Genomic DNA, 13403 nt, shown 5'->3' with positions numbered 1-13403 from the left:
CAAAGAGTAAACATTTTTTTAGAGTGTACTTAAATGTGCCATTTCTTGCTCATAATCTCACCTACAATATTGGCTGCTCTTTTCTGAATAGGAGAGTGCTTTAATTGGCATAATTTTTCGTGCCTGCCCTTTAATTGAGACTAGGAGGAAGACGTAGAGCTGGGCAGGCCATCTAATGTGTTGGGGGTAAATAACCAGTGGTCTATTAGAGTTACAGAATGAGTGCCAAGGGAAGGGAAACACAGTCGAGGACTGCAGTATCTCGGGTGGTGTAATGAAATGAGGATATTTACAGGCATAAGGCCTGATCTGCTGGCCCAAGGCAGGAGTAATTGGAGACCACCCGAAGAGGCGTCCATCTTGAAGTGAACATAAAATAGTCTTTTGATGATAATGGCATTGCATTGGCACTGCTTTTTAATTGCTTTTTATGACGTCACTATAATTATCTGTTGTCTAATCAGTATACCCTGTGATTTCTCTCCTGCGCTGCCAAGTACAAAAGGGACATGGGAGCTTTATCAAGCTGCCTTTTAGCAGCTTTTACTCCAATATGCCTCAAATATGTATGTAAACATGCATGTTAGAAATTAGATCAAATTAAATTCAAATTCATTCAGTATAATCTGCGTGGCCCACCTAAGGGTTAGTATTTTGGGGGCCCAACGTAGCCCGTTAGAAAACTGCATTTCTGTTTTTGTTGTTGCCATTCTTTGCAGGGCATCATCGGAAACTCTCAAGGTGCCGAGTACGACAAGCTCCAACCGGAGTTCTCCAGATCTGGATCGTAAGGACCCCTCTCCAGAAGCTGCCGGCGACACGCAGCCGGCTGACGGTGCGACTCCCAAAACACCAAGGTGGGCAGTGTGCCATGTTGCAAGGCTAGAAAGATATGCGAACATTTCACATTGTTACTGAAGTCTGTGACGTAACATCAGTGCTGCGCTTCGTTTATCACACTGTTGTGACTTAGTGGTTATCCATGGCGGTCACACTCTGCTGAAAGAGTATGGACCAGGGATTCCTAAATAAAGCCGATTTTCTTCTCTGCCCATTAATGTAACATGAAATTGAGGATACCAGTCCTGACTTGGCATTGTGAACTTGCATTAAAGAACCCCAAATGGTCAAATTTAATCCAGAGTTCCTCGCAACAGTGTGCCTCATAATCAGATCAGGGTTTTGGCATGTGAAACCCTAGAATTTAACTTTAAATAAAAAATTCCAGTGCACTTGTCAGTTTCAGTTTGCGCATCCTAATTACAAAGAAAAACATTTAATATTTTTCAGCAAGCCTGTGGTTCGTGTACTTTTGCTCACTGGTGTACTTACACTGATTTGCATGTTAAAGAAACCCAGGCAGTAGAAACTAATTCAGGGCTGCTATTTTATAGCCATGCTTTTTCTTAGTCTATTCCTACTCACACTTTTTGCTCTTTGATAGTGGTCAGAGTGACACTTTTCCTGCGTCGTCAGCAGGACCAACCATCGCGAACAGTAGATGATAAAAATGGCGTAGAATCAAGTGGAAGGCATGGCTACAAAATTGCAGTTGTGGCATCTTCGTAATCCCAGTGTTACTTTGAGTCGTTAAATACCAGAAGTCAATCAGTTAATTAGTTAAGGAGTGTCATGATAGGAACTGTTCTCTCCTGTCGCCTTGTTATGCATACCATGTCATCGTGTTCCCGCAATCAATAACTAAGCAAGCAAAAGATGCTTCATTTCGCTTGCACTGTATAACATATTGTGTATGGCAGGCACACTTGAGGTGTAGTTTTGAGTTGCCTGGAACCAGGCACTGGGGTGCTGATGTTGTAGATAACATTTGCATCACTTCACTGCAAAATGATATTACTGCTGGAGCTCTCAATGACATAAGAGTAAGGCTACTTCACATTTAATAGAACTGCCATCACTTCCACACAGACAGCTGGACCAGATATCGTTTTCAAGCAGGCCAAAGTTGCATAATAATATTCCAGGAAACACACAGGTGGCAACAAGTAAAAAACAAATTTGGCAATTTCATCCTTAGCGTGAAGCACTTACGACGATAGCAAGACTTGGCGTTGCACTTGAACTACTCAGGTGATGACATTCTAACCATGTGCAAGTGAGACATGTTGGCACAATGAAGCACGCAAGGCAACTCATGCCGTGCCTTAGGAACAGCGCCCTGGCAGTTAGCAGGCGTCTCAGAATTCTCGTGTGATGAATGTCGCCAGTGGCATTTTAGGCATCACACCTTGATGGCGACCAACAGGAAACTGTCCGCATTGGTCAGCTCCCAGTGAAATATTACATAATGTTAGCTTGGTGTTTACTACTCGTGCAGACCAGAGCGTACTCAGCAGGAACACTAATGTGCTTACAGTGCATGTGCGCACAATGCTTGTGCCAGCAGCAGAAGAGAGAACGCTGTATCTGCTCCGCCACCGATCCAATTGAGTAGAGTTTCGACGATGCATCCACTTCGCTTCGTCATTTTTTGCAGCCTAATGCACTTCGTGACATTTCGCCCGCAAGGGCTGTGCATGCACTGGTTATAGCGAGGCAGCATATGGTGGGAATGCGCCTCAAGCATCCATGTAATTGCTGTCACAATAAGAACTTTCTGTGGCTATGAACTGTGCACAAAGCCAAAACATGGTCTGGACTCTTATGATGTAAACCAGAAGGTGGTCTGTTGGTAGTGTATTTGAGAGGAAAGGGGGGATGAAAATTATGCCCAGCTCTAGGGATGTGACTTGAGTAGCAGCAAGAGAATAGAGCAGAATTTAGTTGAAAACAGAAAATCGGGCAAGCCGAGTTGAATTTATGGTCAAGGACAGCACAAGCGGTGTAGCAGTAGGAAGCGAGATGATAAACACATTGTCGTTTGTGTCGTCTTGCTTTCTGTGCCCTCATTCTCTTACACTGGACCAAATGACGAGTGAAATTCAAATTTAGAGAGAGAGGCAGTTTTTATTTGTTTTCAAATTATTTCTAGCGATTACACCATAATCTTTTTCGTGCCTGCCAAGAAAACAAAGGGTGGTCCGGGGAATGGTTTGCCTAGGGTTCTTTCTTTTGCTGCCCTGGTTTGGTCTCATCTTGGCGTTTGGCCTGCCTCCATGCTGATGACAAGCATGCTGTGCGCAGGTCCAAGCCACCCAAGGACGTGGCTGCAGAATATGCCAAGGAGAGGGGATCGACCAAGTCTCTCCTGAATTTGGTGGTTATTGGACATGTGGATGCTGGCAAGAGCACACTTATGGGCCACCTCCTGTACAGGTAAGTCAAGTTGGGGTCATTGCTGGTAAGAGTCGCTGCTCTCGTTTTTCTGCCTGCACTGTGGAGCACGCCGCACTCTAGTTGGAAGGAACTTGCAGCGTACAAAGAGCTACTGCATTATCTGCCAACATTTACAATTTTATCGTAAAATGCCCGATTCCAAGAGTTTGCTTACAATTGTCGCATTGACGCCAATAATTTCGCAACTTTTCATTTGCGTCTTATTTAAATCTGAACTGATCTGAACAGAATACAATTTAATCATAGAGGGATTTTTCAGAGCCTCCCTTTTAGACCCGCTTGATTAGCAAGACCATTAGATCATTAAAATGGCCTGGGAAATTTTGGTCGCCATTACAAGGATAGTTCACGAATAAACATCATGAATGTTTCCATTTTTCTGTGATGCAAATCATTTTTTGATACGGATATAGGTACGAATATAAAAAAAGCATCCCTGGAGGTCAAAGTCAGGTAATTATTTTTAGTAAACTGTGTGTGTCTTGACTAATGAAACAACTTTTAGTGTTTTTCACAAAAACTCAGTAGTATTTCTTGTCTTTAGTGGTGGTATTTTTGCATATTTAGGCTGGCGGGTTTGTACTGTAATTACTTCTCCAAGGCCCGCACTTTTGACAAGGCAGGGAAAGCTCCAGAGGCAAAGCTTCTACACATGTGTTACTGGGCCAAGTAGTATGGCAGCATTTGACGATGGTTTCGTTTTTTTCTTCCTTGGAGCAGATACGGAGTCAGCTTAGCTTGCTATTCACGAAGGTTTCGCATTTGCTAAAATGTGGAAATGCAAAGTGGAAGTAAAATAAATAAATAAAGAAAGAAAAAGTAAGAATAAAATTTGACAGTGAGTGGTGTATTTTATGTCTCATTTTATTGGGAATGCTGCAGTTCGTATGAATGCTTGTTTTTTACTCACCAGCTTAAACAAACAAAATTAGACTGTGGGACTATATTCAGGAGCACTGTCACATTTGAAATGCACCTCTCCAGTTTTTAACCTTAATTGCCGCAGAAATTCGTTCGCGAGTATAATTCAGACTTGCATCTCTTTGTAATCTCCAGCCCCATTTATAGTAATCCTGTTCCAACTCCACCACTACTCCAGCAACACCTGATACATTGATCTTGTTCTTGGATCCTTGATCTTTGAAGACGTTTTGGATGTGCCTTGTTAAAAAGCGTGTCTGAAATGTCCTCTTAAGCAGGTGAGAAGTGAAGATAGATAAAGTTAAGGAGGCACACAGGCAACACTACACCTGCATTTGATTTGTGTGGAGCTAAAATCAAAAGCTAGCTTGCTTAAATATGCCTGCAATCATCTAGAGGAGGCTGTTTTTTTGCAACAGCAATAAACACATCCTTTGACTAGTCTTGTCATCTGTAGCAACTAGAATGAATCATGGCTCGTTAAATTTCTTGGGTCCTGGAACAAGACAAGACAAGCCCTCTCCACTTCATTGTATGTGCCTGCAAAGGTTTTTTGTCTAACGGAGTCATACTCCTTTCACTTTGCAGCTAGTTTTAATGCGAAGCATTGTTTTACTCAACCTGCACTTTTCGTTTAGCTGCTCATCTCACAAAATTTCCCAGTGTACCACTTTCAAGATTGGTTGCCATCACGCCATAGTCTTGTTGATGTCGCCACATGACTGTCATCATCATCTACGTCTCACTGCCCTCATGCCATTGTTGTCATGCCACAGCCATCACCATCGTTGTCATGCCATTATCGTTGAGCAATTCTTGTCATCATGCCATCATCATGTCACTTTCATGACACATGTGCTCACCTCACACTAGCAGTTGCTCGCCTTACATGGACACATTGTGTCATCCGGTTGACACTTTGCAAAAGCCATAACGACGCTGCATATGGCCAGCTAACTGTGAAATGCTTTGCGTAACACTGATTTTTGCCCTGCATGTGATCTGCATATTTTATAAATGCGAAACTCAGCTTGCACAGCATTACATGCGGAGTCATTTGTCGTCCTTTGCTTGTTTTGCACTTGTGAAACTGCTAACATTTCAAGCACATCTCGATGTGTTTCAATGAGACCTGCTGTGCTCGTTTCACCTTCAGGCTTGGCTGTGTACAGAAGAAGCAGATGCACAAGTATGAGCAGGAGTCCAAAAAGCTGGGAAAGGCTTCGTTTATGTATGCGTGGGTATTGGACGAGACGTCAGAAGAGAGGTAAGTAGGGGAGCTTTAATAAGGAAATTTCTCAATTGAATTAAATGTTAATGTTCGAGAAAAATAACCTTACAACATCATATTTATTGCCAACATTATTTCTCACTTTTGAACAAATTAAAATAGAAAGGTTGCATCTCTAACTCGGTTGCCCTAGGACAAAGATGCGTAATGAGCATAACATGGCATTGTGATGATGTACTTATAAAAGGACCCCATTTACAATTCCTATGAAAGTTATGAGTGTCCCACTTTATAATATGTCCAATTTATAACTCTTCATGCACTAAAGAATTTGTATGATATGAACATAGAAGTGGTAATAAATTTATGCATCCATATGTATGTTGTTCATTATCTGTGTATTTTGGCAGATCTCTGAGCAGTATGAATTACCTACTTGCAAATGAAGCAATACTGTTGGATTTCACTGCACAAACGGCAATCCGCAGGAGTGGTCGTCATAAATTACTTGGCACTTCATTGTCAGGAGTGTAAACCAAGCAAGCTAGAAACACACATACATTCAAACACACTGAAAAGGAAGGTGTGTGTGTGCTATAGGAACAACTCGTTCACTGGACCACACAGTTCTTTAATTGTGATGCAACTTTGGACAGTGCCTTCTGGTATTGCCCAGACAGGCCCGAGTAAGTGGTTTCTTCGTGTTTGCAGGTTTACTAAACCTGAACAGTTCACTGTTTAGTGCTCGCTTGTGTCAATCAGTTATTATTATTATTATTATATTTTTTTCATTATGCTCTTCAATGCTTAAATAGCCCCTCACCAGGTTTGAGCATTTCAAACGGACAAGTGCAGTGCCTATATTGTGCACCGGCGATTGTGCCTTCAATGTATCAAACCGCTCCACGGCCTGAAGGCAGCTCTAATTTCAAACAAATTCCTGGGTGTCCTTCGTCTTGAGGGAGCCAAGTCAAAGTGACGCACATAAACGCCTCCACAGGTCAGGCACATTGCCTGCAATGTCGCTGAGTATGGCATGTGAACACTGAACCCAGTAGCAACAAGAATAATGAATGGTTTATCGCTCTGCACTTAAGCTTCAAGTAACTGAAAACCATGCGGGTAGCGACAGCTGCTGCAGCTAAGTGCATCGTTCCTTGCTGATAGCTGATGAGGAACTGGGCCACGCAAGTATGCTTTATCGACGACACTGCAACTGCGATGAATTATCCAATGTAGAAGACAAGAAAAGAGAGTGCCGTGCAGCAAAGAGAGAGAGAGAAGAGAAACAAAGAGAGAGGCAAGCCTCTTGATGTCATTACGACACTGTTATTCTGCTCCGGTATGCGAGAAGGCGGGAAAGGAATGTTGTTTGAGAGTGCTACTCGAGGCAAAGGGAGGAGTATCTTTATTGGCAGGGAAGCTCACCTCCTGGCAGTGTGGTGGTTTAACATTACGATTTCTCTAACCTCAAATATAAACCTAATTGAAAAATGCTTGTGGCAGAACCTTTCCTAGGATGGAGCTTTACAATTTCCAGTGTATAACAAAAATTTCTCGGAGGGCTTAGGGAGGGACCCTCTAAGGAACCCTCTGAAATGTGATAGTTGGCCACATATAAAACGACACATTGCAGAGCTTTTGTAGGATGTAGAAGCACACGTCCACCCGAATTTTCTTGTTCACGACTATTCCTATAACGTGCAGAGGCTGAGCTCACTTTAAGAATGCATACATTCTGTTTTGGAGAGAAATATTATTTAGCGTAATGCATTTTAAGCTTGTTCTTGGTATACAATTCAAGAAACATTACAACAAGGCTAAGAAATGAAAGGGTACATTTGGTTACCTTGCTTACTTTTCTCTCTCCATCTGGCCCTTTCACCCGCCATGGTTGCTCAGTGGCTATGGTGTTGGTTTACGGGATCGAATCACAGCCACGGCGGCCGCATTTTGATGGGGGTGAATTGCGAAAACACTTGTGTACTTAGATTTAGGTGCACATTAAAGAACCCCAGGTGGTCGAAATTTCCGGATTCCCCTACTACGGCGTGCCTCATAATCAGAAAGTGGTTTTGGCACGTAAAACCCCATAATTGAATTTTTTTAAATCTCTCTCTTTCTTTGTACTCTTTGTGTACATGGTCATCGGAAAATGATGGTACTGCATGCTGTACTGGACTTGTTGCCACTTTTTTGGAGTCTGGTCTGGCAGCAAACCAGGCCCTGGCGCTCCGTTCTTCATCTGCTCTGTTCCAGGAATCGTGGGATCACCATGGACGTGGCTCAGGCGAAGTTTGAGACACCCAACAGAAGCATTGTCCTCTTAGACGCACCGGGCCATCGGGACTTCATCCCAAACATGATCACAGGTATGTCTTGTCTTCCAAGTTATTACTGCTCTTGGCATAGGACTTCTCTTGCAAGTTTATATGTTTTCCCAACACATTCTGTTGCAATGATTTCTGCATTAATCGTAGCTCTCGGCGACAAATATCTGACATGGAGAAAAACAAGCACCGATGCTAAACTTGGAAATCTGGGCGTCAGTAAATATAATTGCATAACTTGTCCACCTGGTGCTTCAGATAAACATGCATCTCCCTGATATTTTGTGAGTGTCTGCATGTTGCGTCGTAGGTTGGGCCTCTGTGCACTATTTCTGGAGCATGCTCCCCAAGGCATGCCAGTTGCCTTTGGTGGCGCAAACATGGCCTTCAAATATTTTGTGACAACACGTCACACCGCTATGATTGTTAAATAAGAAGGTAAAAGAACCATTCAGAACCTCTAATGTCTTGATTTGTTGGCAGTTTACGAGAAAAGTTGTCGATACATTGTGATAAACTGCATTGGAAATTTTTTCTAAATGTTTGCTGCCTGCCTTTTGTCATTCTAATGCACGAAATATGAATTTCTCACTTCAGTGTTCAAATTCGGATGAGAAAGGGCTAAACCTCCAGCAGCCAGACTGTCAGCTCACATGCCGTGAGATCTTTCTTAACAGAATTCATTTCTGGGCTAGTTATTTCATACATAATACTTGCAGGTCTAACAAGTTGGCTTGTTGGTTCGTACAGTGAAACCTCGTTAAAACGTAGTTGGCTGAAGCTCGGAAAAAATACGCACTAAACGGTAGTACTGTTTAACCGAAATAGCATGAGATCGCCCACTTACCTGTCAAAAACGGAACTCACAGAGAGTGCGATGAAAGTGGAAAATACATGGAGTACGTATTTATTCACTTCGCGCGACAAAAGTGTTATTTTCGTGTGATGCCGTGGTGGCCCAGCAGCGACGACAGCGGCCTCAAACTTACTGAAGATGCGAGCCAGCTTTTCAGCCAGCCCCCTCTTCTTGGCAAACACTCGCATGGTAGATTCATCATTGGCGTTGTATATTCTTTGTGCACAGGCGCGGTAGCGTTGCAGAAGTCGGGAGGCACCTTTTCATTGCGGGGTGCTGTTCTCGTCGCGACGACTGCATTCATGAGGCTGACCACTTCTGCCACTGTCGGGCCTGAATCGCCCGTGCTGTCAATTTCTGTGTCAACCTTATCACTGTCGCTAGGCGACTCTTCGGCAACAACAGAGGCAACGATGGCAAAAAGTCGAACCTCGTAGCCGACATCTCTTTGCAGTCGCAGCAGTGTTGCTGAGCAACTTCGCATTCCAAATGCCACACACCGTATTCAACAGTAAACCCATGTCGCGTGCCAGTGCCGACTTCTTCGTGTCACGTTCGATAGCATGAGCAAAGTCTAATTTTTCTTCTATGTTGAGCACCCGGTGTCTTCTTTATCTGGGCTTCAGCATGACGCGAGTCCTTGCTTGCACGATGCCACAATGCTGTCTGGCACAGCGCTGAAATGATGTTTATGTTGATGTGGCTTCACGCACAAATGCACAGGGCGCTTGGAGGCTGTTGTTCTGACCTCTGAGGCTTGTTGCTCTTCCAGGCCGCCCAATGGAGACGACACAACGCCGTGTTTGCACGACGAAAAGTGGAAACACTACATGTTAATCGATACATACGCAATAAGCTGGTACGGTTTATGCTGATACAAAACACATTATGTTCAATGGCCGCTGAGTCGGGGATGTGACTTTACTACTTTTAAAACGAAACTACTGTTTAAGCAGGTACGGTTTAACGAAGTTTTACTGTACTTGCAGGGTTAGCACTTGTGTCGTGTCCATCTTCTTTTGTTCTCTCCCTGGCATGCTCTTGTTAAAACCTGCGAGATCTCTTTTTTACTGCATGTTTGCTGTAATTTTGGAAAATTCACATTCATGCTGGCTTTGCAGGTGCTGCCCAAGCGGACGTGGCCATCCTAGTGGTCGATGCTACACGGGGTGAATTCGAAACTGGTTTCGAGACGGGAGGGCAGACAAGGGAGCACACCTTGCTCGTGCGGTCTCTAGGTAAGCATTGAACGAGAAGTCCGGGGAACCGAGCTGCTCAATTCTTACCATGCTTCGTTCCGCACTTGGTAGGCGACACTGTGGAAGTTGGGCAAACAAGTAGTTCGATTGTGGAAGTCTCGCTTCAACCCTTTCGCAGTGCAGTTGGCTTTGATTTGCAATGCTGTCTACGGAATATAACTACTTTGTATATTACAACTAAACTTGTGAACTAAAGTTCATGTCAAATTGCGCATTATTTGTGCACTTTTATGCTTTCACCACGCTACATACTATGTTTTGGCTGCGAGAAGAAGCGGAGCTTTGTGGCCACTGGTCGCCGAAGTGTGTCATTCCGCTTCTTCGGCGGTGAATAAGTTCAGCTGTGCAACGCCTTCCATGTAATAATTACAGCATTCTTTTTTTTTTTGCTACACACAAAAGAAGTATGGAACTTTGTGTTGCATTGAAAATCATGGTGCACAGCTGTACCTTTCTTTCTTGCGTGGAGCACTATTTTTTGGTAGCAAATGCGAGCAGTAAGAGAAGTCTCTCCATCCTTCGTAGTGTTGCTCACTATGTATGAAATGCAGTGTAACCATGTTCGCATGGGGCCAACAGGCAATGAAGCCAAGGCAAACCGCATGCATATGCAAGGGTCGAGCCTCACGCTTGAAAGTTACTGCGAGTCAGGCATAAGCACACCTCTCTTGATTGCGCATAATCATCCTCATCAGCATGTGTCTGGAATGCTAACAAAAGGAAGGGTGCACAAAAAAGGATGTGTGGGCTGGTATAATTGTCCAGGCTACACATACCTGTCTCTCTTTCCATGAGCACGTCTCTCCTTCACTGCAAAACTCGGAGATTATGACCAAATCTAATAGCTTTTGAATGCAAAAAAGCTCAACTGAGGCCCTTTGTTGTTAAAGCAGGATGCGGGTTCCCCAGCATACCTTTAAAAAAGACAGTGCAAGGCTCTTAAGCTCTTGTTCTTGTGCCTTGTTTTTGTGCCTTGCTCTTCACACTGTGTGTCTCTCTTCCCTACTCACCATAATGTTTTCCTCATAATAAGTGCCGAGATTACACGCCCTGTACTGCAAGCCTTGCTTCATCACCTGTAGAACATTTATACTCTCGACAAGGTCGCAAGATCTGTATCTCTTCTATTCTTTCTTTTCACCCTTCCACCCACCTGCTAGGGCCTTTCTCTATTGTTATCCATATCCCCACGTAGTGGAAATTAGGTGAATGTGCACCAGCTAAACGCTGCTCGTCTCACTAAAAAACAATCTTTGTCTCTCTCTCTTTTTTTTTCAGGTGTGTCGCAGCTTGCGGTGGCCATCAACAAGCTGGACAACGTGTCCTGGGACGAGGGGCGGTACAACGAAATCACAGCCAAGCTGCGCACCTTCCTTCGCCAGGCTGGCTATCGGGAGTCCGACTTCACCTTTGTGCCTTGCAGCGGCCTGACGGGCGAGAATCTGACCACCAAGCCCGAGTCCGGTTCACCACTCACCAAGTGGTACACGGGACCCTGCCTCGTTGATGTTATCGGTACGTTTCCATTGTTCTGATATATGGTTTTCGATTGCTTGGTTCATTGTACCACACTTTCTGCAGTAGTTAAGTGGCCGTGCTGTTCTTCTGAGCACGTCAGTGGCTTCGACTCGTAGCTGTGGTGTGTTAGTATTGAGGTGCCCTCCAGCATGGGATCACCAACTTGCACGGGTTGATGGTAATTTGCCAAGCTCAACCCCCATCACACTGGTGGGAACATAGCGAAAATAGCTAGTACTTGCACAAACTTCACCTCTACTGTACGTGTACCGTCGGTGTCAAATGAAACGTTAACAGCGAAGTGCATGGCCAAAGCATGGTGCGAACCGTCCAGTCATCACCGTTCACAGGCGCGCACATCCGGTTTGACCGCACTGCGCGATGATGCTCCTCCTTTTCGTTTCTGTGCTGGTCCTCTTTTTGTTTGAGAGCGAGAAAAGAATACTAATCAAAGAAAAACAGAAGCTAGAATATTGCAGTACGGGGCGAGTATTATTGCACAGTGCGGCGAAACTGGATGTGCTGTTGGTGTCAAACGAAACACGAACAGCGGTGTGTGTGCTACAGTTAGTGCACTCATCATTAAGATAGATTTGCTCTTCCGGTTTTGCCGCACTGTTACTCGTCTTACACAGTGAACTCTCACTTGAGTGAACTTCAAGGGACCCAAGGATGTAACATAGCTCATTTAACTGAAAGTTCACTAAACTGAGTATTCACTAGAGTATGGGACAGCATAGAGCACATCGGACAACAAGTCAGAAGCGTGAAATGCAATTTATGGAGTGTGTACATCAATATATACAAAGTTCATAACAGTTACGTTGCTGTCGATCTCATTACGAGAAAAAAAAAAAAAGCTCTAATTTTCATTTCCGTGGTGCTCGTAAAGTGCAAGAAGTAACACAGCTCTCTGGAGTCCTGTGTTTTTGTGCACTTCCTCTGGCTCAGCCTGTTGCTGAGACACGAAGTCTTGCAACTTTCCAAGGCCTCAGCTAGAGTTACAGTATCTGAATTTGCCTGTGCCACTGCATCTTTCTCTCGTCGCACTCTTCTTCAGGACGAACGCTGGAAACAGTTAGAATACTGGAAATAGTTCAGCGCAGGTAACGAGCTCCCTGTCACTGTACATAGTCTTCAAACGAAGTGTTGCTGTCAACATCCAGCTGGCGACAGACCTATGTCCACATCCCGGGGTCGATCATCTCGTCGCTCTGTTCCTCTTGCTCGCTTTCACCGCGCAGGGGCGAAAGGCCGTATTTGTGCCAGCAGTTTCTAATTGTAGCCATTGTTACTGTCCACCAGGAGCCTCAAGTTCGTTCAACTGAAATAATGTATTTGCTATTCAGAAATTAGTTTAACTGAAAGGTTTTGGCATAGAAGGCATAGGAAACCCGCTGGGGTTTTTCTAAAAGTTCGTTTTTATGAAATATTCATTAAATTGATGTTCGTACAAGTGAGAGTTTACTGTACTACGATATTTTCAGCTTCTGCTATCTTAGGTTTTTCACTTTTAAATTCTGAAACGGCAATACGAGTCAGGTCCCGGTTTACCCTAGGTGGGAGGATTCCGGCTTGGGCTGCCTCCTTGGCCCTGGAAACGAGACTCTCCCTCACTTTCATTTCAAGTAAGAGAGAACCAAAATAGAAGCGAAAATATATTGCAGAATAGTGGGAGCAACGTCGTGCAGTGCGATCAAACCGGATGTGCGCACCTGTCAATGATGATGACTCGGCAGCGCGCACCATACTTTCAGTTATACTTCGGCCACGTGCTCCGCTGTTCGCGTATCATCTGATGCCTGTAGTATTAGTACCTGTGCAAATTGTGCCTGTCTGAACTTTGCCTCTTCTCCAAGGGTGAAGCCACACGTGCGAGCACATGTCGTTGGGGTGTGCCCCAATTGGCCTCCCCATGATTGCCCTTTGGGTTTTCCTCCCATCATGGAGCTCTGAATTGTTCAGGTCCTTGCCTCGCGAGCCTCAAAGAT

General features: G+C 44.3%; 1 protein-coding gene across 2 annotated transcripts in view; it reads left to right on the top strand.

Annotated features, from left to right (window-relative positions):
* Positions 1-13403, top strand: part of HBS1 (translation elongation factor EF-1alpha (GTPase) HBS1) — a 46202-nt gene that overhangs the window by 15036 nt on the left and 17763 nt on the right. For both annotated transcript variants that reach the window (XM_050175633.3, XM_055068921.2), the window contains 6 exons: positions 720-857; positions 3145-3276; positions 5375-5485; positions 7709-7821; positions 9757-9873; positions 11173-11409. In XM_050175633.3, coding sequence (XP_050031590.2) covers positions 720-857; positions 3145-3276; positions 5375-5485; positions 7709-7821; positions 9757-9873; positions 11173-11409 — 848 coding nt within the window. The remainder of the gene's footprint in view (positions 1-719; positions 858-3144; positions 3277-5374; positions 5486-7708; positions 7822-9756; positions 9874-11172; positions 11410-13403) is intronic.

Source organism: Dermacentor andersoni, chromosome 9, assembly GCF_023375885.2.
Source record: "Dermacentor andersoni chromosome 9, qqDerAnde1_hic_scaffold, whole genome shotgun sequence".
NCBI classification, from domain to species: domain Eukaryota; kingdom Metazoa; phylum Arthropoda; class Arachnida; order Ixodida; family Ixodidae; genus Dermacentor; species Dermacentor andersoni.
The sequence above is the reverse complement of the archived record's forward strand: the minus strand, read 5'-3'. Positions and strand labels throughout refer to the sequence as shown.